At 39.9% G+C, this 25,259-nt stretch overlaps 1 protein-coding gene across 1 annotated transcript in view; it reads left to right on the top strand.

Annotated features, from left to right (window-relative positions):
* The first annotated feature begins 14,361 nt into the window (after window positions 1-14,361).
* The window catches only part of LOC124612675 (CCA tRNA nucleotidyltransferase 1, mitochondrial), a 56,357-nt gene continuing 45,459 nt past the window's right edge, over window positions 14,362-25,259 (top strand). Inside the window, exons 1-4 of the mRNA XM_047140999.1 lie at window positions 14,362-14,576; window positions 14,681-14,889; window positions 21,088-21,253; window positions 21,326-21,443. Of these exons, the coding sequence (XP_046996955.1) occupies window positions 14,514-14,576; window positions 14,681-14,889; window positions 21,088-21,253; window positions 21,326-21,443 (556 nt within the window). The 5' untranslated portion in view covers window positions 14,362-14,513. The remainder of the gene's footprint in view (window positions 14,577-14,680; window positions 14,890-21,087; window positions 21,254-21,325; window positions 21,444-25,259) is intronic.

Raw genomic sequence — 25,259 nt, 5'->3', positions numbered from 1 at the left:
AAATTCGGGTAACCGCCAGTGCTAAAAAAATGATGGCGTCCATGTTCTGGGACAGCGAGGGCGTAATCCTTATCCATTGCGTTCCAAAGGGCACTATGGTAACAGGTGCATCCTACTAAAATGTTTTAAAGAACAAATTCCTTCCTGCACTGCAACAAAAACGTCCGGGAAGGGCTGCATGTGTGCTGTTTCACCAAGACAATGCACCCGCACATCGAGCTAACGTTACGCAACAGTTTCTTCATGATAACAACTTTGAAGTGATTCCTCATGCTCCCTACTCACCTGACCTGGCTCCTAGTGACTTTTAGCTTTTTCCAACAATGAAAGATACTCTCCGTGGCCGCACATTCACCAGCCGTGGTGCTATTGCCTCAGCGATTTTCCAGTGGTCAAAACAGACTCCTAAAGAAGCCTTCGCCGCTGCCATACAATCATGGCGTCAGCGTTGTGAACAATGTGTACGTCTGTAGGGCGATTACGTCGAGAAGTAACGCCAGTTTCATAGATTTCGGGTGAGTAGTTAATTAGAAAAAAAATCGGAGGCCTTAGAACTTGAATGCACCTCCTACATTCCTGTGGTATCCAAACTGGTCTTACCTGAGGTCGGCTTCAACCAGTTTTTCATCCTTCTGTAAAGAATTCATGTTAGTATCTTACAACTATGACTTATTGAACTGACAATACGGTAATTTTCACACATATCTCCAACTGTTTTCTTTGAAATTAGAATTACTACATTCTTCTTGAGGTCTGAGGGTATTTCGGCTGTCTCATACATTTTGCACACCAGATTTAAGAGTTTGGTCTTGTCTGGCTCTCCCAAGGCTATCAGTAGTTCTGATGGAATATCATCAATCCTCCTGGCCTTGTTCCAACTTAGATCTTTCAGAGCTCTGTCAAATTCTTCTTGCAGTATCATTTATTTTGAGAGCAATAAATTACTTAATGACAGCCAGTTTGGATTTAGAACTAATCAGCCAACCATAAAAGCTATTGAAATCCTGATAACTGAAATCCACAACGCCTTTTGAAAGGAAACTGACCACCTGTGCAACACTCATAGACTTAAGCAAAGCATTTGGTTCAGTATCTCATGAGATAAATGTTAAAAATTAGAATATTATGGTATTGCAGACAAACGACTTAATTTGATTAAGTCATACCTAAGTAACAGGCAACAGCCAGTTTATGTAGACAATGAAAGGTCAGATTTAATGAAAATTAAGAGCGGAATTGCACAGGGCTCCGTTCTTTGACCCTTCCTCTTTCTTATCAATGTTAATGAGTTCTCAAACTATACAGCCTGCAAAAATGTTTTAGATGCTGATGATATGACCATGATCTCCACAGGTGAGGGTATGCAAGAGGTGGTAAACAAAAATAATGAACTTCTTGAAACATGTAGCATGTGGTGTATTGCTAACGAGTTATGTATAAACAACACAAAAACAGAGGAAATTTATTTTAAACTGAAGGTACGGAAAGCAGAGAATCACAGTGTCATGCTACTGGGACTAAAAATAGACCAAAGGCCCTCATGGGATGACCATATAAGCTATCTGACAGGCAAACTTGCACAAATAATATTCCTGCTGTATAAACTAAGAAATTCTATCAGTAAAAGTTTATTGATGCTTTGCTACTATGCATTCTTTCAGTCACAGCTACAATATGGGATTCTGTTAGGGGGTAATTCACCAGGCGCAAACCATGTATTCAAATGGCAAAAAAAGCAATTAGATGTTTACAAGGACTGGGTCCAAGAGAAAGTTGTAAGGAGCACTTCACTTTATTTAACATAATGACACACCCAAGTATGTATATATATATATATGTATGTATATATACAAAACTGCTTAATATACATAAAAGAAAATATAAAACAATTTACATCTGCACAGCACTCTAAACAACGGCAAGCTTGATATATCGTATTCTAGGCTGTCACTGACACACAACAGTCACAAACACCTCAGTCTAAAGTTATACACTCCTGGAAATTGAAATAAGAACACCTTGAATTCATTGTCCCAGGAAGGGGAAACTTTATTGACACATTCCTGGGGTCAGATACATCACATGATCACACTGACAGAACCACAGGCACATAGACACAGGCAACAGAGTATGCACAATGTCGGCACTAGTACAGTGTATATCCACCTTTCGCAGCAATGCAGGCTGCTATTCTCCCATGGAGACGATCGTAGAGATGCTGGATGTAGTCCTGTGGAACGGCGTGCCATGCCATTTCCACCTGGCGCCTCAGTTGGACCAGCGTTCGTGCTGGACGTGCAGACCGCGTGAGACGACGCTTCATCCAGTCCCAAACATGCTCAATGGGGGACAGATCCGGAGAACTTGCTGGCCAGGGTGGTTGACTTACACCTTCTAGAGCACGTTGGGTGGCACGGGATACATGCGGACGTGCATTGTCCTGTTGGAACAGCACGTTCCCTTGCCGGTCTAGGAATGGTAGAACGATGGGTTCGATGACGGTTTGGATGTATCGTGCATTATTCAGTGTCCCCTCGACGATCACCAGTGGTGTACGGCCAGTGTAGGAGATCGCTCCCCACACCATGATGCCGGGTGTTGGCCCTGTGTGCCTCGGTCGTATGCAGTCCTGATTGTGGCGCTCACCTGCACGGCGCCAAACACGCATACGACCATCATTGGCACCAAGGCAGAAGCGACTCTCATTGCTGAAGACGACACGTCTCCATTCGTCCCTCCATTCACGCCTGTCGCGACACCACTGGAGGCGGGCTGCACGATGTTGGGGCGTGAGCGGAAGACGGCCTAACGGTGTGCGGGACCGTAGCCCAGCTTCATGGAGACGGTTGCGAATGGTCCTCGCCGATACCCCAGGAGCAACAGTGTCCCTAATTTGCTGGGAAGTGGCGGTGCGGTCCCCTACGGCACTGCGTAGGATCCTACGGTCTTGGCGTGCATCCGTGCGTCGCTGCGGTCCGGTCCCAGGTCGACGGGCATGTGCACCTTCCGCCGACCACTGGCGACAACATCGATGTACTGTGGAGACCTCACGCCCCACGTGTTGAGCAATTCGGCGGTACGTCCACCCGGCCTCCCGCATGCCCACTATACGCCCTCGCTCAAAGTCCGTCAACTGCACATACGGTTCACGTCCACGCTGTCGCGGCATGCTACCAGTGTTAATGACTGCGATGGAGCTCCGTATGCCACGGCAAACTGGCTGACACTGACGGCGGCGGTGCACAAATGCTGCGCAGCTAGCGCCATTCGACGGCCAACACCGCGGTTCCTGGTGTGTCCGCTGTGCCGTGCGTGTGATCATTGCTTGTACAGCCCTCTCGCAGTGTCCGGAGCAAGTATGGTGGGTCTGACACACCGGTGTCAATGTGTTCTTTTTTCCATTTCCAGGAGTGTATAATTAACTGCCACTATCGGTCAAAACCCTCACCCACTTTAAATTTAAGGAGGCATTAGACACATTGCTCAAAAATAAAGCATCTTACTGTATTGAAGAATATCTTGGAAGTAATTTGAAAGGAATATATAAACAATTAAATAATGTAACTATAATTAATTAAATGTGTAAAACTGTATAATTAATTATTGAACATACACTGTATAATGATTATTGCTGGAATTGTCTGATTAGTAAGAAGTTTATGTATTCATATGTATTTATGTATATGTAAAATGATGATGTGAGTAAAATGTATGTATATGTATGCATAATGTATGTATACTGTATGTATAATGTAAAAATTAGTAACAACCATACTTATATGAAATATGTAAAATGTATTTTAACGAAGCCAATTGCGTGGTAAGCATGCTAAATGGCTAATAAATAAACATATGAACGAATATACTCCTTTCAGCTTTCGCTTCTTTGATTGGGACTTGTTTTCCATCTGAGCTCTTGATATTCATACAGTTGTTTTCCTTTTCCCTAAAGGCCTCTTTAATTGACCTGTATGCAGTATCTGTCTTTCCCCTAGTGATCCTTGAATTTGTCATCTAGCCATTGTTGTTTGGCGATTTAGCACTTCCTGTCAATCTTATTTTTTAAACGTTTGTATTCCCTTTCATCTACTTCATTTCCTGCATTTTCAGATTTTCTCCTTTTATCAGTTAAATTCAATACAAAATGAAGTATCATTCAGTAATTCGCTTCCTGCAGCTGAAGAAGAACAAAGATCCAACAGTTACTTCTGTCTTTCTTTCATCTTATCTGGTATAGATCCCAAACACCCAGCCAGTACTCAAGAGTGGATTGCACTAGTGTTACACATGTGATCTTATTAATACATGAGCTACATCTTCTCAGAATTTTACCAATAAGCCAAAGTCGACCATTTAGCTTCCCTTCAACCAATTTTATGTACTCGTACCATTTCACTCTGCTTTTCAAAGTTACGCCTATATATTTAATTGGTGGAACAATGTCAAGTAGCACACCACTAATAGTGTATTCAAACATTACAGGATTGGTTTTCCTGGTCATCTGCATTAATTTGTATTTTTGTACACTTAGGGCAAACTGCTATTCCACACACCAAATAGAAATTCTGTCTGCCAACCTGCATCCTTCTATACTCTCTCAATGACGACATTTGACACTTTCCCCTGTCTACAAAGTCATCAGTAAACAACCGCAGGTTGCTGCTTGCCCTATGCGCAGCATAATTAGAAAACAACCATGGTTGCTGCCTGTTACACTAGATATCGAATGAGAAAATGACAACTTGAATTTCCGGCATGTGATGATCTTTAAATTTATTACATTACGTTAAAGGCCCGTCCACACGCAACGATCTGTCTGCGCAAATGTCTGCGCACATCACATCTGCGCAGACAGATCGTTGCGTGTGGACAGAAGATTTGCACCAACCTGAGGTGTGTGCAAACCTGGAAGTTGGAGTTGGAGGTTTGAGCGAAACCTCTCAAATCTGTGGGTTCAAACCACATCTGCGCAGACGAGTTGGAGCGTGTGGACAGAAGATCGCCGCAAATCTGGCGCGAAACAGCTGTTTGCTCAGTCTAGTGTTTGAATTAGTGCGCACAGGGCATTAAAATGGCTGATAACTCGTCAGTGTTCTCGAGAGTTTGTTAGTGAGTTCATTGAAATATGTAGAAACCACCCATGTTTGTGGAAGATTAAAGTAAAGAATATAGTGACCGAGACAAAAAGACAGCAGCATACAATGCTCTAATTGAAAAATTGCGGGCAGTTGACGCCTCGGCAAACAGAGAAACAGTAATAAAAAAATAAATTCGTTGCGAACTGTTTACCGAAAAGAGTTATCCAAAGTTCAGAAATCTAGAAGATCTGGTGTTGGAGTAGATCAAGTATACCAGCCAATGTTATAGTATTTTGATCTGCTTGGCTTTCTTAAGGTTCGCCCTGCAAATCTCGCAGTAAATTTACGTGAGAAAACTGCTTTCGCTTTAGCAGCCACTGTCTACACCATCTTGACCGCTTTCTCTGTTTCCTGCGGTTCGTCTGAATGTTTTTTGCAACACAAGTAGCGAACACAGACCACAACAGAACTTCCACCATTTCTATATTTCAGAATAACTGAATTAAATTTTTGACGTTTACGGGGAGCGTAGTCACTTGCCACTGATTTCTTTTCTACACCGACAGATGCCGGGCGAGTACTAGATTGGGGTTTGTGTCGCGTGAACACACCACATTTGCAGCGATCTTTTGCATGTACAGACATCTGCGCCGATGTCTGCGCAGACAGAGCGTTGCGTGTGGACCGGGCTTAATACTTGTTCCATAGTTCATGAATACGACATTTCATAATGACGATACAAATTTGAAACGTTACATATGTATTATTTGATGTTTCCTGAGTTTGTGCACCAAGTTTCCGTTACTTCCGTCAGATAGCATAATTGCAGGACAGTTTCGAAGTGGCGATGTACGTTACAAGCAACGTGGCATCATTGAATTTCTCACTGCAGAGAAAGAAACTGTGCGGAATATTCACAAATGCTTGTGCAAAGTCTATGGATCATCTGTTGTCGACAGAAATACAGTTAGTCGCTGATCACAGAGGGTGAGATCATCATTTGTTGCGACATTGTGAAGCTGAGGGGGAGATCTTCTTGTCCTGGATAATGAGAGTTGATGAAGCCTGGGCTCACCATTTTGAGCCTAGAGAAGATAAAAATCAAAGCAACTACTCACGCTGGTAACGACATGATCACCATGTTATGGGACTGTGAAGGTGTGATTCTCACTGATGTGATGCCAAGAGGCGGTACCATTAATTCAGAAGCACATGTCAACACATTAACGAAACTCAAAACGTGCTTCTGGCGACTTTGGTACTACAGCAACGCAGGAGATGTTTTGCTGCAACTTGATAACACTTGGCGCCACTCAAATGTGAGGACCGCTGAACACATCGCAAAACAGGGTTCAACAATCTTAATCCATCCACACTACAGCCCTGACCTAGCCCCCTCTGACTTCCACTTGTTTCGGCCTTTAAAGGATGACATTTGTGGAAGACATTTTGAGGATGAAGGGGAGCTGATTCACAAAGTGAAGTGCTGGCTCCTCCACCAGGACAGGGATTGGTACTGGCAGGGCATACAAACCTTGTTTTGTGCTGGAGGAGGCCATAGACTGAACTGAAGACTACATGGAAAAACAGGGTGTGTAGATAAACACATTTTTTTCATGTGTGGTTCATTCTCATTATGTTCAATAAAGAAATGTTAGAGAGAAAAAATTCGGTGCATTACTTTCTGGGTAACCCTAGTATATATTTATATAGTTTTATTTTATTTTTACAGTTACTACTTCATATCTAAAAATTCATCTATTGAGTAGAAGGAGCTGCCATTCAGAAAATCTTTTAATTTGTTTTCAAATGTTGGTTGGCTATCAGTCAGACTCTTAATGCTATTTGGCAAATGACCAAAGATTTACCCCTTTCTGTGCCGAAGTCAGATTTAACCCAGAATAGTGAAGATCATCCTTGCTTCTAGGGTTGTAGCTATGCACTTCGCTATTATTTTTGAATTGGAATGGGTTATCAATAACAAATTTCATAAGTGAATATATGTATAGCAAAGGCAGTGTGAAAATAATGAGTTCCTTAAATAAATATCTGCAAGGTGATCTTGAGTGGACTCCAGCTTTTATTCTGATTATTCGTTTTTGTGCAATGAATACTTTTTCTCTTAATGATGAATTGCCCCCAAATATGATATGTGAAAGCAGTGAATGAAAAAAGGCAAAGTAGGCTAATTTACTTATATGTTTATTACCAAAATTTGCCATAACCCTAATAGCATAAGCAGCTGAACCTAATTGTTTCAGTAAATCATCAGTGTGTATCTTCCAATTCAATTTCTCATCAGTGCACACACCCACACATTTTGAATATTCTGCCTTAGCAACAAACCTCTGTTCTAAGTTTATATTTATCAATGGCGTTATGCCATTTACAGTACAAAACTGTATATACTGTGCCTGCTCAAACTTTTGGAAGAGTCTATTTGCTGAGAACCACATAACAGTTTTCTGAAAGACATTATTTATCATTTCCTCAGCGAATTCTTGTATATTGGGTGTGATTCCTATACTTGTATCATCTGCAAAAAAGAACTACCTTTCCATCTTCGTGAACACAGAATGGCAAGTCATTAATATATATTAAGAACAATAAAGTACTCAAGACTGAACACAGTGGGACACCATTCTTGATACCTCCCCAGTTAGAGGACTCTCCTGATTTTTGCAGACTATCTGTATCGTTAATTTCTACCTTCTGCTTTCCTGCAGTTAAATTTGAATCCAACCATTTGTGCACTGTCCCATTCATACTACAATACCTGAGCTTATATAGAATAATTTCATAATTCACACAGACAAAAGCCTATGAGAGATCACAAAATATGCGAATGGGTGATATTTGGTCATTCAGAGAATTTAATATTTCGTCAGTGAAAACACACATAGCATTTTCTGTTGTAAAGCCTTTTTGAAAAACAAATCAGCAGTTTGTTAGTACTTCATTTTTACAAATATTTGAAGTCACTTTTGAATACACATCTTTTTCAAGAATCTTGGATAAAGCTGTCAGAAGTGAGATTGGGCAGTAGCTGTTAGCATCAGACCTATCCCCTTTTTTATGCATTGGTTTAACAATAGCATATTTCAGTCTAGCTGAAAAAATGCCCTGTTTCAGTCAGCTACTACATATTTGGCTGAGAATCATACCTGTTTGGAACAAGCTTTTCGTACTCTGTTGGAAACACCATCAATTCCATGTGAGCTTTTACTTTTGAGTGAATTTATTATTATCCTAATTTCATTAGAAGAGGTGTTGAATTTCAATTTTATCAGATTGTCTACGTATTGCCTCTTGCATGTACAGCCTTGCATTTTCTAATGAATAACTGGATCTTGTTTTCTGTGTAACACTTAAATATCATTATTAAAATATTTTCTATCTCTGATTTTATGTTGACATACTTTTCATTGAGTCTGATAGAAATATAGGGTTCCTGTGCTCTCAACTGCACTGTTTCACTTTTAACAATATCCCAAATTGCTTTAATTTTGTTATCAGGAGTGCTCATGTCAGACGTAATGCACATACTTCTTTACTTTTCAATAGCTTTTCTTAATACAGTGCAGTAGTTTTTATAATGTTTTACCGTTTGTGGTTCATAACTCTTTCTAGCTATAAGAAACATTTACCTCTTCTATTTAAAGGACATTTTTGTCCCTTTAGTAAGCCATAGTCTTTTAGATGGTTTCTTACAATTGTGTTTCACTGTTTTCACAGTGAAACTGTTTTCAAAAATACTAACAAAGATATGAAATAGGTTACATTTTAAATTAGCATGAGATTTGCTGTGGACCTCATCTCATTCTAACTGTTGCCAGATTCCTCTAAAATTTGCAATTGTTAAACTGTTAACTGAATGCACTATTTTGTAGGACTGTTTTTCATTGCTTTCTGGAGCTATGTCCTATACTGTAACCACCTGTGCATCATGATGAGAAACACCATTCTTGACTAGAAAGGGTTTTATTTGATAAAAATTATCTTGATGTATAAGAACTTTATCTGTCAGTGTGCTGCTTTCTTGTATTACCTGTGTAGGGAAATCAATAATTGATGTCAAATTGAAAGAACCAAGGAACAATTCAAGGTCATTCTTTCTATCAGCCTCTTTCAGAAAATCTACACTGAACTCCACACAAACAATAATTTTCCTCCCTCTGTCTGACAGACAACACTGCAAAGAGTCAAAGTTTTCCAGAAATAGCTGAAAATTTCACAATGGTGACCTATACACAGCTACAATTACAAAAGTACCATTATACAGTTTAAGCTCACAGGCACATTCTTCTGTATGTTGTTCTACACAAAACTTTTTAGTGTTCTAAATTTTTCCAACAGTGATAAATTTTGATATATATGACAACTGCTCCTATCTTCTTAATGTCTCTACCTAAATGTACTGAAATCTTACATCCACCTGCATTTATCTTTTCCTTATCTGTGACTGTATGATGTCCAGACAGGTGTAGCACATCTATCCCACCCTCACTTTCTAAATCTTCTAAGCAAACAAGAAGCTCATCTACTTTGCTTCTTAATTCCCTGATATTCTGAAGCAATATACCAACATTATTTTTCACTGTGCTTTTATGAAAATCTTGTGACATATTAACATTATTTTTCAGTGCACTTATATGGGAATCTTATGATTTTTTAACATCTCTATTGCCTGCCTGCCTGAGCTTCTCATTCAGTTTAATTTTATTCAATGCTGAGATATTGGACACTGGTCTAAGCCTAAGTAAAGAGGTACTCCCATGAATTTTGTGGCCCCCTATTAAAGACTTTGCTATCACCCCAGCCAATTTACCCTCCCCTTTCCCACTGAGATGCAAACCATGCATTGTAAAGTCCCACCTATCAATAGAATCAACAAGAACCAAACCTATGGCTGATCTAACTCCACATTGACCTTTCTGACAGAGCTGTTTATTTGGGGCCGATCATACCACATGGAAGCAGAAAACTATATTACATTTTTATGGTTCGTTGGAGACACTATTTTTACCACATCACACTCAGTTTTGTAGCCCAGATCCCTATCAATACTATTCCCCACTCCACCCACTATCACAACATGATCTTGCTTTGTAAAATCCTGGTACATTGATCCTACATCCTCTATCACTTGGCTAAGACATGCACTGGGCTTGATAAAACTTGTGACCTTGTATGTGTCACCTAATTTTTCCTGCAAGATGTTGCAAGTTGAGATCACATGACTTGAATTGACGTTCCATGATGTGACGGACAGTGTGAATACAGTTGTAATTCTTCAGGCTTTCCCGGCGAGGTGTTGTCATGTTGATTAATAGGGTTTCTATCGGTTATTCGTGTCTTTCCTGCACGATATTTCAACTGCGTGACTCGCAGTCTTCTTCAGGTGCTGTCAGATACTGCTTCCAGTGTGGAACGAGTCCGGTATTTACACCTACGTTGTGTTAGGCGTTCCCTCTGCGGTTCGCGCCGCGTTTGGCGCTGTCCGTGGTGTGCGCCGACCAATAGCAACCGCTGTAGCGTTTTCTTCTAGCCGCGGCTGTTCCGAACGCTCTGCGCGTACTTTGTGGCTGTTATCCATTGTCAATATAGCTGAATTAAGTTCTGAATGACGTCCAAGCTGCTCTAGACGTTTTATCTTCCGTTTGTCATCATTTGCGTCCTTCTGTGAATTGAGACGTTCTGTTACCGTGGTGTACCGTGTTAGGCGTTCCGTCCGAAGTTCTAGTCCCCCAGGAGCGGCTGCACTGTCATTTTCAGGCCAATTCTGTTCAAATTGTCGCTCAGGACTTGGAAGATCGCCCTTAGATATTGTGTCTATTGTCTGAGGTACCATTTCACATATGTCCTTTGTTACACGTACTGGGCTGTTATGCTTAATTCTACCTTTATACTTGTGTCCCTTGGGGTCTTGATGTTGCCTATGTTGCGTCTTCAGAAGATGGAGTGCTGTATTCCAAGCAAAGGTCAGCTGGAAACTGGTGTCCCACTTAATGAGATTCTCCTCGACCTTAATCTCCCCGCTTAATGAGATTCTCCTCGACCTTAATCTTAATAGATTCTTTGATGACCCTGTCCAAGTATCTTGATGTTTGTGTTAAAATTTTGGCATAATTATACTTGATAGATTGATTGAGTTCCAAACAATGTTCGGCAATGGTGGCAATGGGCAGCCCGCTCCCGCTGCTGGTGGCCAATCTCTTAATGGAAAGATTTCAAGAGGACGCACTTACATCAGCCCCAGATCAACTGAAATGCTTTTTCAGATATCTGGATGACACCTTTGTCGTATGGCCCCATGGGAGGGAAAAGCTCGATGATTTCTTGGATCACCTAAACTCACGCCACCCTAATATTAAATTCATCATGGAACTGGAGTAAGATGGACTTCTCCCTTTCTTAGATGTACTAGTTAAGAAGAAGGGAGATGGTGCCATCAGCCACAGTGTGTACCACAAACCCACTCACACCGACTTGTACCTGCAAGCTAGCTGTTGCCCCCACCCGGCATAGAAAAACGGTGTACTCAGACCACTGGTTCATCTTTCACGAACTCTGTAAGATCCCGATAATTTGGCGGCGGTGATGGAACATCTACAATATGTGTTCTACAAAAATGGATACTCCTCTCGAGATGTTCAAAAGGCGCTGCGCCCTGTTTCGCCACCAGAGGTTCCTGAAGAGATACAAGAAGAAACGCAAAAGGTTGCACATTTTCCGTATGTTGGGAATCAGCAGAATTCTCGTCAAACATAGCACTGAAAGCATGTTCCATCCAGACACCAAGATTAAGGCTCTGCAAGGGATTGTGAAGGATGACCTACGTCTACAGTAACTGGGCGTTTACCACGTGGTATGGCATACTTCAGCCAGACAACCAGGACCGTTGACATCAGGTGCAAAGAGCACCAAAGGCACATCAGACTGAACATACATGAAATGGTATCTCAGACAACAGACACAATATCTGAGGGCGTTCTTCTGAGTCTCGAGCGACAATTTGAACAGAATCGGACTGAAAATGACAGTACAGCCGCTCCTGGGGGACAAGTACTTTGGACGGATGCCTATCACGGCACGCCACGGTAACAGAACGTTTCAATTCACAGAAGGACTCAAATGATGACACTCGGAAGATAAAAGGTCTGGCACAGCTTGGACGCCATTCAGAACTCAATTCAGCTATATTGACAATGGATAACAGCCACAAATTACGCGCACAGCGTTCGGAACAACCGCGGCTAGAAGAAAACGCTACAGCGGTTGCTATTGGTCGGCGTACACCACGGCCAGAGCGCCAGACGCGGCGCAGACAGCAGAGGGAACGCCAAGCACGACGTAGGCATAAATACTGGACTCATTCCACACTGGAATCAGAATCTGACAGCACCTGAAGAAGACTGCGAGTCACGCAGTTGAAATATCGTGCAGGAAAGACACGAATAACTGACAGAAACACGGTTAATCAACATGACAGTGTGAATACAATTTAACATGATGGTGCTGTGACGTGATGATGCCATGATGGCTAATGTGAATTGTCCTTTAAATGAACTGGAATGATTTCTTTTCCCAAAAACAAAACATTTACATGAATGTAAAACTTGCATCAGCAATGTCGGCAAACACACAAGTAGACAGTAAATACAGGTAGCCTACATATATAATTATACCATAATTAGAAATTATGCTCACAGAATTCTTCCAGCGTATAAAATTAATAAATTCCTGACAGATTTCTTAAACACCTTCAGCTACAGACTCTTGAGTGAGTGTGGTACTGTAATTTATTAAATAACCTAACTGAGATAAGTTCGAAGCTTTTTAGAGTTTTTCAAATGAAAACAGAAATTTGTTACAGCATTACTGTGTAGTGTATTGTAGCAATGGACATTAGAATATCGAGTTAAACCAGACAATTTTCTTAGTGTTTAACAGACATTGAAATACATATATACATGGTAAGGTCATAATACCAATAAATAAATCTCTAGGTTAGATTAGATTTGAGTGAGTTTAATCTGGGACTTCACTGATCACTCTCACAGCTTTTTCTGGAGCTATAAATAAACATTTAGAATAGTAGCTATTTCTCCACAAGAGTGTCTTGTATGTCTAAGGAAAATGAATAAAAAGCATAATAGACAGGAAGCAAAATCACCTACTTTTTCTTATGACGTTCTGATCATATAGATTCCCTTAGAAATGTTTGGTGTAAAATAAGTTACATGTGCCTACAATTTAATTATTTTTCAAAACAGTACCAAGAAACTATATAGGTACATTCTCTAAGGTGGTTGTAGTGTCAAAGAAGTATTTAATAAATAATTTCATCCACATTTACTTCAATAGTAGTATGAAGATAATAAGAAAAAAAAGACTATCGATTACATTTATATGTTATTTTGAAGAATTAAAAGTAGCGAATTGGCCTTTAACATTTACTAACTATTTTGCTGCCACCATAGCCTTCCTATAGTTATACTTTATCTGCAGCCTTTTACATACTTTCTGGAAACTGCATTTTGTTTTTCTGTTATATTGTGCTTCCTTAGAGTATCTGATGATTTCCTTATGCCCTTTGTAATCTATTTATTTAGCTTGACTTCAGTTTCATCACCAGGAAATCAACATCAAAGCAGTATTTATAATTACAGAAAAAAGTCAAACAATTCTGAAGAAATCTTATTTGGCGAAGCAGTCACGTTATTTCATATTATTAACTTTACATACATCAATATATTGTACCCAGAAACTCATAATGGGAGTAAAAAGAGTTTATCTGCTATTTCTTTGGTTTTAGGTGGTTCAGAGGAGAAGACCACAATAATTTTTAAGGTTTTTCTTATACTTTGTTTTATTAGCAGCTGAAGTGTTTATCGTCAAGTTCACTTATGTAATTATTTTTACATTATATTTATGTCAATAATAAAAGTAGTTTCCAACCTCCTGTTTATTTAATTGTAAAGATATTTTCAACAACAACTTGTTACCAACACAGAATTTTATTAATCATTCTCCTTTCCCATTTCGCTTACCGGGACTGAACTACGCCAAAGGATGTTTGACAGTTTCAAGTGCATTTGATATTCTGGTTGGATATTGTTGCATTACAAAGATTTTGAGATACGAACGTAGAACTACTTTGGATTGGCTTTGCTGTATATGTATACGCCAGTGATCTCTATACTAGTATGGAGATCAGTGGTGTAAGCGGATGTACGCTTTCTTCAAGTTATCTTTGAAATACTCGTGTCTCAGACTCAGTGTTTGTTGACAAATTGCCGGTGAAGTAGTGTGACAGTGTAGTTCTGTGTGAGAACTGCGTTGTTGACGCTGACAGTGTTGCAGACTATTGTTATTAACTCATGTGTAGAATTTTTAGACATGGCATTTAGTAACAATTATGGATGTTGAAACATGTTTGTTAATACAGTGCAGTTATTAAGTAGAGCAGGAAGACTCTCTCTTGCGAACTATGTGGTGAGATTATACATTCCCTATCTGTAGGATCATGCATTTTCGCCCGTTTCGCAGTGTGACATGACATATATGTGTATTCTCTGCGAACTATTTTACAATTCTAGATTCAAGGGACAGTACTTCAACGATTACTGTATTGTTCACAATATACGATCATCAAATCATCAGCAAGCACTATGGCTGGAGAAAGATCGGAAACATTTAAAATAGACACTCCAGAATTTCATGCTTTGTTTACGCCTGAAGTGGACGCGTTATCAGCCCTTTTCAAGAAATACGGTTATGAACTGAGAATAGCAGGTGGAGCAGTAAGGTAAGTACCGATGTTTAGTGTATTAGCTCAACGCCTTCGTAATATTATCGCATAGTTACAGTGTAAAATATTCATCCTTCTTAGTGAGTAAATTTATCTTATGTTCTGAATGTGTTATTATCTACTATTTCAGTTTATTTTTTATTGTTTTGCGCCGATGTTCGCCTCCAAGGTTTTCTTAACCAGGTTAGTACGTTGAAACTAGTCTTGCCTCAGATCTAGTGATGCAAGAAAATAGGAAAGGAACTTCGTGTTGTGGGTACATACTTTTGCATTCTGCCAGACACTTACGATACACTCCGCGTATGATTATTCATTTTTATTACTTTTTTAATTAAATGCATAATACATGTCAAGTTTTATATTGTGGTGCATAGATATTACATTGGAAAATGGTAGTAACCGAATTAGTGGGTAAGATTTATCTCTAAAAGAGCTTTATTTATCTTGAACCATCTGTTGAAATATTCAAAACATCAACAGATTGGCCAGTCAAATGGATTATCATTGAACTTTAGCAAAACTCAGAACATATAGCTCAATACATCCAATAGAACGCCATAATCAATACAAATAGATTTCTCTAACAATGAAATACAAAAAATAGAAAGTGTTTAAATTTTTGGGACTGTAGATAAATTACAGTTAGGAAGAAAATCCACTGCTTAGAATTTATGTAGCACCTTGATTTATCTGTGTTTGCAGTATTCGTGATTACTGCAATAGGCAATTTCAAAATAAAGAAACTGCTTTATTCTGCTAATTTCCAATCACGAATGAGTTAAGGAATTATTTTCTGGGCAAATTAAAGTTATGGGGCTTGTGTTTTCAGTGTAGAGTAGCATGTTACAACAGTTATAACTGGTGTTAATTGTAGATCAGTCTCCAGAGACGTCTTCAAAATGACTGCATAATGTATGTAGACTTATTCATTAGTGTTTTTTTTCATGATCTCTATTTCCCTTTTCTTAAAAATAGTGAAATTCACTCTGAACATAACACTAGTATCAGAAAAACTTCTTCAGAGACTTCAAGAGGCTAGCATCAATTCAAAAAGGAGTCAGACATATGAGAGCACATGTATTCAGCAACTTACCAGAGCACCCATTAAATTTCATGTAGATAAATTAATTAGAGAACGGTCTGTTGACTACTCCTACTGCATTGAAGAGTATCTTCACAGAAACTCTTCCATTTAATGTCTTAGGGTAATTTATGACCAGAATTAGTGAGTCAACTGGTCTTACTTATACTGGATGTTGGGTTCGCCACGTAATATGTGATGATACAGTTTGTGACATCATAATTCTGCAAACAGAAAGATAACAGAAAACTAACAATATTTCTTTTGCACCTATATTAGCTTTTAGAGCATATTTTGTGGTGTTGCAGCCTGATATGTAGCACATTTTGATATCTGGCTAGGTTAGATGTGAAAGTGGCTGTTTTTGAGGGTGTGAAGCCAACAAGAGTGAATGTCAAATCATAGATGTGATGACAGACTGATGTGTAATGTAGGCTGTCTGTAGGATTGTAGCTAGTTATTAAAATCTATGGTTTTTACAATTGATATTTGGATTTTGGTAGTATACTTTAAGTAACTTAGGCTGTGAGGGCAGACATCATCCACTCCATTCTCACTCCCCAATGCTGCCTCCATGCAGTTGAGTTCCCCAGATCTTGGGTTAGGTTGGAGGGTGACAGTTTGATTGTAAGTTGGTAAAGCATTATCAAATGCCTCAGTTGATTGGAATTAGCACTTAAATTCTGTAAAGTAAAGTCATTTTACTATATTGCACTTAAATTAAATGTGCATCTTGATGCCTTTCTGCATCCCAGGAACACACACTGTGGAATCCTGGAGTCTGACTTACGGAATATATTCGTTGTAAATTCTCTTTAAAATAATTGGTAAAGGTGTTACTGTGGAAGCACTAGTAAAGTAATCAAATATTGTTCAGTTTGAAAAGTAATCAGGTTATGTACATATCAAATGTTCTTATAGTGTTTTTTTTGCGGAAAGGCTTAAGCATGCTGTTGTTCAATTCCTTCAAAAATGGGAGCTAAAACATAAGTAAATGATTACCAACCTTTTCATTATTGCCAGATTTCCAAGCTGTTTTGAGAACGTCATGTACTGCAATAGTTTTTATAAACACACTGGACAAAAAGCGTACTTAGTAGCAAAAAATTTGGATTTCAAAATGAACAGCTTATAATTGTCTTTATTTAGCTAGTTATATGTTCTGTAGATCATATGTATAGAAACTGTGTCAGTAAAACATAAAATTATTTATATGGTCACACATTGCCCATTTACGGGTTTCTAATTTATTAGGCCTCCTTATTGATATTCAAGAATTTCTTGGCAGTCAGTTATTTTCTCCCTAATGACAGTGATGGTGGCAGAGACTCAAGACTTTTATTCTAAATAGCATGGCTTAAAAACCAACATTTTATTCAAGCATACCACTGTTTAAGACTCAGAGAAAGCAATGAAAGTTGTACAAGGGTTTCTTTTAACATTGCTATAGTTCAAAAGATGGAAAATTCCGAAATTAATATTAAAAAATCATGGCTTCTAAAAGTACTGGCATATGATGTGTAAGAAGCCAGTTATGGTGTTTTAACCTCATTATAACCGATTTTCAGGCAAATGTCAAACTTCTTACATTACATTGACCTATTAATTTTGGATATTTGTCTGCATTAGAGGCAAAGTCCTAAGTGTTGCTAGTAAATGAGGTTCAGATATGTTCCATTGACCTTTGTTCCTTCTTTGTCTTCTCAATTTAAAAATCTGAAAACTGCCCTATGATGTCCTTGAGAATAGTTTTGGTGATATGAATTCTCGAGTCTTGTGAACAATGTGAGCCATTGGTATATTCTTTGAAGTGTGACATCGTATCTTAAGTAAATGTTGTTGAGACTGTTTGTTTCTATGTTTCAGTTGTAGTGGTGTTTGCATTCTGCTTACTATACATTGTATTGTTCTTGTGGTTGGCGGTTTCTGTTGTGTGCACTGCAGAGCGCTAGGGGAGAAGGCAAAACATTGAAGGAGGAGGGGATAGTGGCTTGGATTATGTTGTGTACTACATCTATGTAGCTCTAGTGGGTACATTTAAGATGGCACTACAGCCATTCTGCGTGGCGTGGTGTCAAAGTCAGCATTTGTAGACTGTGGTGGAAGATGTTTGTAGGAAGCCCAAGATGTAGATTGGTTTATTACGTCAGTTTGGTTGGGAGTTGTCGAAGCCAAGAAATATGTCGTGACTATTTCTTATGGATTGTATGTTTTTAACTTTTTAATATGTTTCAAGGCATTAAAAACAAAAACATCTCTGCTTAAAGCCCCCCAATCCCTGTGGAGGAACCGGCCGCGGTGGTCTCGCGGTTCTAGGCACTCAGTCCGGAGCCGCGCGACTGCTGCAGTCGCAGGTTCGAATCCTGCCTTGGGCATGGATGTATGTGATGTCCTTAGGTTAGTTAGGTTTAAGTGGTTCTAAGTTCTAGGGGACTGATGACCACAGATGTTGAGTCCCATAGTGCTCAGAGCCACCCTGTGGAGGTGGCGTTAGTTTGACAGGTTTTATTCTGATAATGTTTTGCTGTTAGTGATGTCATTCATTGGTCATTTGTGGATTTCGTAGTTAAAGGTATGTTGATTTGTCACTGGGTCATAGGTACTGTACCACATTGTTTACTAATTCCAAATTTTCCTTGTCTGAATCCTCCTACAATTCAGTATACTGATGAAGTATACGTACTCTGCTCTTCAGTGTAAGCAAGTAATAGAGTTTCAGTTAACACATTATTTCTCAGGAATGAAATTTTGTATCTCAAATCTCTTACTGTGTGGTGCAAGAGAGAAGCAAGGTTATGGTGGTCTTCCTTACTTGCCATAGGGACCATATTCAGGAATCCATCAGACTTCATTCATCTAGCCCTTTTGTGTTGCATTCTGGCACCATTTATTGAATTCTTCTGCAGTGACAGCCTTCACCAGAAGAGCTTGGTACATGTCTTTGAGCTGGTTCATTTAAGTAAATGGGAGATTTTCTCAGCTTTTGTTGTATCCGGACTTGGAATGTTGCAAACTGCCAAAACACACTCTATGTCTGTGTCATTTTCCACTGTTCTTTTGCTAAACAGACTTGCTGTTGCTCGCCACCAAAGGCTTTCTTGAATTCGGACTCGAATTTGTCCCGGCTGTTGACCACTTTGTTCTTTTCAAACCAGTGGTGGGCTGTGCCATCCAAGTAAAAGTGCACTTCTGCCAAACCAATCATGTCATCTCATCTGCTGTATTTGGCAACACTGTCAGATACTTTCAGCCATTTTGTCAGGTCTTGACCAGCATCTCCAGTAAACACTGATGGATGCCTTATGTGCAGCTGACTTACCATTGACTAGGAATTCATTGGTCTCCAGAAAACATGGACTGTAGAAATGATGAACTATATGTGCTCTGCTCACTGTTCATGTAGGTGACTGTTTTTATGAGTGACAGTGATGAAGATGTCTAAAGAATACCCAGTGTCTTCACCAGCAGTGTCATGTCGAAACCATAATCAATTCCAAATCCAAAGGCTGAGTTGTCAGTGAAGCACTACACATTGAACTAAAAGCTTGTTTATACTGACACTGATGTGCAACCAAATGGAACTGATCTCCTGGATGGAGAGTGCAGTTGTTTATATAAACATCAAATGTTCCAAAAAGATAGTATTTATACAGCCATTGAATATTCTAGATATACAAACATTACAAATGTATCATATTTCAACCAGTGGCCCGCAGCATGCCAGACAGCGACACTAACCAGTACACCACACTGATAGCACCAGAACTTGTAGTAGTATTTATAAAACTTTTTTCAGTGAGTACCTTTTGTGTAAGTGCAGCTTTATCTTAAATTATTATCCCACATTACATCAGTGAATGAAACTATGCCGAATGTGTTAACTTACTGATTACTGCTTCCCTGAAGTTGACCTTCATTCTTGTGGCAGAAGTAGAGAATGTATAATGGCTGTCCCAGTAGAGAATCCCTTTTGAAGTCCAATTATTGCATTATCGTACAAGTGAGTGGTAATCCTAAAATGCATAACCTTTTCACAAATTATGCAAAATGAACAAGGCCTCAGGGAAGAGACTGGCCAGTAGTTTAAGACATTAGTGGAGCCACTATTCTCATATTGAACCTAACAACTACACATTTTAATATCTCTGGTAAAATATCCTGAATTAATGAACTTCTATACCCAGACTAAGAATGATTACATATTATGTGGTGAGATAATAAGCTGCAGAGTTGTGATGTATTTTGTGTGTAGTGTGGGGTGTACATTGCTATATTGTAATTTTATTAAAGGCTTATCTTACTTGAAGCTGTTAGTTATTTGTGTGTGCCATTTATCACAGTTGTGATCTCTTGCTGTGATGTGGAAAACACGTACGCATTATATTGTCTACATTGTAGGAAAAGACAGATCACAACTTACCATAAAGAAGACACTTAAGTTGCAGTCAGGCACAATTAAAAGACATTTACATACAGGTTTCAGCCTTAATTTTCATTAGCAAAAGAGAAACACAATTCATATACACAAGCAAGCATACCTCATGCACACATGGCCGTCAACTTTAGTCTTTTGGGCCAGAATCATTATATTGTTACGCATGCAGGAATTCTGTTGTGTCAAAGGAGTTGTCAAACTGAGATGGGTTCATTTTGTGTTTGAAGTTAATCTTGCTATGCATTAGATTCTGTACATCTTTGGATAAGTGATAAATGATATTTATGGCTGCATACCTCATTCCTTTCCTTATCACACTAAGACTGAGTGATGGATAGTGTTACTCATTTCTTGTTCTAATATTTCATTTATAAATGTTAGTGCTGTTTTTGGACTGCTGTAAATGTAAAACCTGCAGTTCTACTGCAAGAATGGTACTGGTCGTGTGAATATTTTGCTTTAGCGGACTTAGTAACTTCGTCTGAGTATGCTGATAGAAATGTTGATTCTTTATGTGTTGTACAGTCATTACACACGCATTGAAACTGCTTGTTGTTTCTGGCCTATGTGCATTTTACCTTTTTCTTTGTGCTTTATTTATGTGACCAAGACAAGTTTTCTTTGAAACTGTCACATATGGTGCAGCTAAAGTACTAATATGCTTTTTAACTTACTTTAGGGACTTGCTGATGAAAATCAATCCAAAGGATCTTGACTTCGCCACTACTGCCACACCAGATCAAATGAAAGATATGTTTGAGACAGAGGGTGTGAGAATGATCAATATGAAAGGAGAAAAACATGGAACAGTCACTCCACGAATAAATGACAAGGAAAATTTTGAGGTAAGAGTTACTTCTCTGCACAGTTTGATGAATTGGCAATATGTGTTTCATGACTGACCTTTCCTGGCACAGGTAACTACATTGCGTATTGATGTTCGAACAGATGGGCGCCATGCTGATGTGGAGTTTACGACTGATTGGAAATTGGATGCAAATCGTAGAGATCTTACTATCAATTCCATGTTTCTTGGTAAGTGCAGTTATAAGTTCTCTTGTTTAACAGTTTTGTTTTTACCTGCTTCGAGTTCACTGATAAAGTGACAAAAGTAAATTTTGGCGTACAGGTTATAAAAGTAATGCTGTATTTTTGATGTGAGGATTTGCTTAAGATCTCTGTAATGTCTCAACACTCCTACAGTTAGGACGCAGACTAAGGAGAGTGATGACAGTATTATTTGTGTAGCAGGTAGTACCATTTTTCACCTGCTGATACTTTACAGATTGCAGTAAACACATCGCTTGGGGATGGCCTTTGATTTGCTAGAGGGAATAAATACTGGTCCCGGCAAGTGAATCAGCATTTCATGCCTCAACTTTGGCGCCTCCATTATGTCGATTCATGAATACAACCCTTACTGAGATTTTCTGTACCAAGACTTTCATTTTAACTATGTTTGTTTGTGAGTTTGATGTTGAAGGCAATTCTGACTGTTCAACAGTACTAATTTCGGCTTGCTGTCATGATGTTCACTCCCTACTGTGTTTTTGAAGACCAAATTGTCTCCTGTGCTTCTTCTTTCATGCCCCTGTCATTAGTCACTTTCTTTCCCCTCACCTCGTCTTCTGTCCTTTTCCTTCCTTCCGTGTTAATAGTTTATCATTTTATGGATGTTGTAGTTCCTTCTTCTAATGTAGGATTTTATCGGTTTTAGTTAATCTCAGGTCGGAGGGACTGATGACTGGATGTTTTATGAATGTTGTAGTTCCTTCTTTTAATGTAGGATTTTATCGGTTTTAGTTAATCTCAGGTCGGAGGGACTGATGACTGCGTAATTTGGTCCCTTCTCCAACCAACCACCCACCTTGTCTCCTATATTTGTGTCAACATACTTCGTGGTTCACAGCAGTGACTTGCCTAGTTTTTGTCAGGCTACAATACAAAAACTTGAGTGCCATGCATGTACACTTCCATCAAGAGTAATTAGAAAACATAGTTAAGTAAATAAAAATAAGAAAACTAAATTAATGGAGAGGGTTGTCCAAGGAAATCCTGAGATCTGTAGACCTTGTAATAATTGCAAGTGTAAGAGAAATAAACTTTACAGTAGAATGTAGACATCATTCTACAACCCTGCTTAACCTCCAATCACCTGTCTTCATCTATCTATATGTTTGTACTCTTCAGAGCACTGTAAACTGCACACCAGCATATCACTAATTAAGACTTCCTCCCATTCCATTTGTGTATAGAGCATGTGTAGAATGTTAGAATATTTACTTGAACACCTTTGTGTTCACTACCCCTACGGGAGTGATGCGTGGGGTTGTATTATATGCCCACATTGCTCACTTAATGCTGATTCTTGAAACATTATAGACTGGCTTTCACGGGATAATTAGTGTCTTATCTTTGAATGTCTCCCATTTCAGATTTTTCAGCATCTCTGTGGCACTCTTACTCATGGGTCAGACAAATCTGTGACCATTAGTGCTGCTTTCTTTCGTGTATCTTCAACATCCCCAGTTAGCCATATTTGGTATGAGTCTCACAAAGTGGAATGATGTTAGATCAGGTCACTTGTGAGTTTCGTAGGCTGGCTCCAGACTCGTTGCATTTTACCAGTAACCTACCAATGAACTGAACTGTACCACTTGCTTTACCTGTGACTGCTCATATGTGATAATTTTATTTAACATCCCCACAATTTGTTACACCACGATATTTGTATAAGTGGACTGATTTCAACAGTGACTCATAAAGTATTGCTGTTTTTCTTTCTTTTGTGACTTGTACAATATTACATTTATGGGCATTTCAAGCAAATTGCCAGTGTTTGCACAACTTTGAAATCTTATCAAGCTCTGACATAATATTTATGCAGTTTTTCTTTTTAAGATAGGTCTTCATTGTAGATAGCTCCATCATGTGCAAAAAGTCTGAGGTTCTACTGATATTGTCAGAAAGGTCATTAATAGACGACATGGCCAGCGAAGGTCCCCAAGACGCTTCCCTTGGGTGTGCCTGAAGTTACTTCTACATCTGTCAGTGACTCTTCTTCCAAGATAGCATGCTGTGACCTCCTTACCAAGAAATCCTCAATTCAGTCAGTAAATTTTTATTTTATACTCCATATGTTCTTACTGTGTGGTGCTGAGTTAAATGCTTTTCAGAAGTCATGAAATAGTGCATCTACCTGATTGTTGTTGTTGTTGTTGTGTCCTACGTTCGGCAGGAAAAAGCTAACAGTCAATTTGGACACACTTTATTATTCTTAAAGCCTTCTTGGCATACACTAAGGATTAAGTGCAAAAACAAACAGAAAACCCCAAACTCGTGGTGGCAAATCATGTAGGGAAACAAAGATAGTGGACGAAAAATACTGACCAAAATCTACTCTACAAAATACAATCTGTTACTACAATCCTAAAGCGAGTGAATACTATGCTAGGGCCTGGGTAAGTACTGGTCAGAGCTGTTCCTAGCAGTTGGTAAACACTGCCAGTCTGACGGTCTAGGCGTGCTTATAAAGCCAGGTCGACGGAGTGCTACATGAGTCATGTGAGATCCGATTGTTGGAACACTGTCACATGTTGTCTGGCGAAGTAGTTCCGTGTTTATTTGGAAAGTTTGTTATTGTTTCTTTTTGCTGGCAAAGTTTCTCTCCTCGCTCCTGAAAGGGGGTTGGCAACCCATCTTGCGTGTCAGTTGTGCGGCCCCTCTAACTAATAAGGGGCCACTACAACATTTCTCCTCTGGGAAAAAAAATGCACAGCACCACAAACATCTATAGGAGTAGGGGCGTTCTGATCGACGTCCATGGCATGGGTTCGTGGCCGGTAGGGGCAGGCGGTGGCAACGCAGCATGGGCAGCTGGCAGTGGAGGCGGAAGCCGAGGTTCTGCCACAGGGCGGGCGGTGATAGGCACTGGCAGCTCCCCTGGGGTGTTGTGGTCCACCAGACTGGAGCGGAGCTAATTGAGGTGCTGGCAGGCGGTGAAACAGTTGGCCCATTGGAGAGACGTCTTCACCCTGCCGCAAAGCTCGGTGAGGACCGCATTCACCCAGCATGCCCATGGATGAGAGAAGGTTTGCACCCAGACCTCCTGCCCGACATGAAAGGAGTGCGCTGGCATGCGGGTGGCAGGGTGAGATGCCTCAGGAACCAGGAAAGATGAGGGAGAGCGGAATGGTCAACCATGAAGTATCTCTGCTGGACTTTACCAGCATGGGAGATGGCACGGTACTTGGCGGGTGATGGCTATGCAGCTTTTCGAGCTGGGTCATGAACATCCGCACAAAACGTTCTGCCCAGCCGTTTGGCGCAGGGTGAAATGGGGCGGTATGGACGAGGGAAATTCCATTGGCAGTACAGAATTGCTGAAACTCTATTGAAGTAAATTGTGGACTGTTATCTGTAACAATCGTTTTGGGGAGTCCTTCGACAGCAAAGAGGTGCCGGAGAATTTTGATAGTCTCAACAGAAATTGGAAATTTGCGGTAAGATCCTATGGGACCAAACTGCTGAGGTCGTCGGTCCCTAAGCTTACACACTACTTAAACTAACTTACACTAAGGACGACGCACGCAGCCATGTCCAAGGGAGGACTCGAACCTCCAACTGGGGGGAGCCGTGCGGACTGTGACAAGGTGCCTCAGACCACACGGCTACCCCGCATGGCAGTCTCAGCAGAAGTGGTGTTCATCGTGTGGGAGACATAAGGGTATCCCTAATCGGAGTCAGTCGGTATGAGCCACTGGGATCCATAAAATGCCCCTGCGAAATCCAAAGACGTTCCCACGGAGCAGCAGCATCAGACCACAAAAAATACTGTTCCCACGGAGCAGC

This window comes from Schistocerca americana, chromosome 4 (genome assembly GCF_021461395.2).
Source record: "Schistocerca americana isolate TAMUIC-IGC-003095 chromosome 4, iqSchAmer2.1, whole genome shotgun sequence".
Lineage (NCBI taxonomy): Eukaryota > Metazoa > Arthropoda > Insecta > Orthoptera > Acrididae > Schistocerca > Schistocerca americana.
This window is presented reverse-complemented; position numbering and strand designations above follow the sequence as displayed.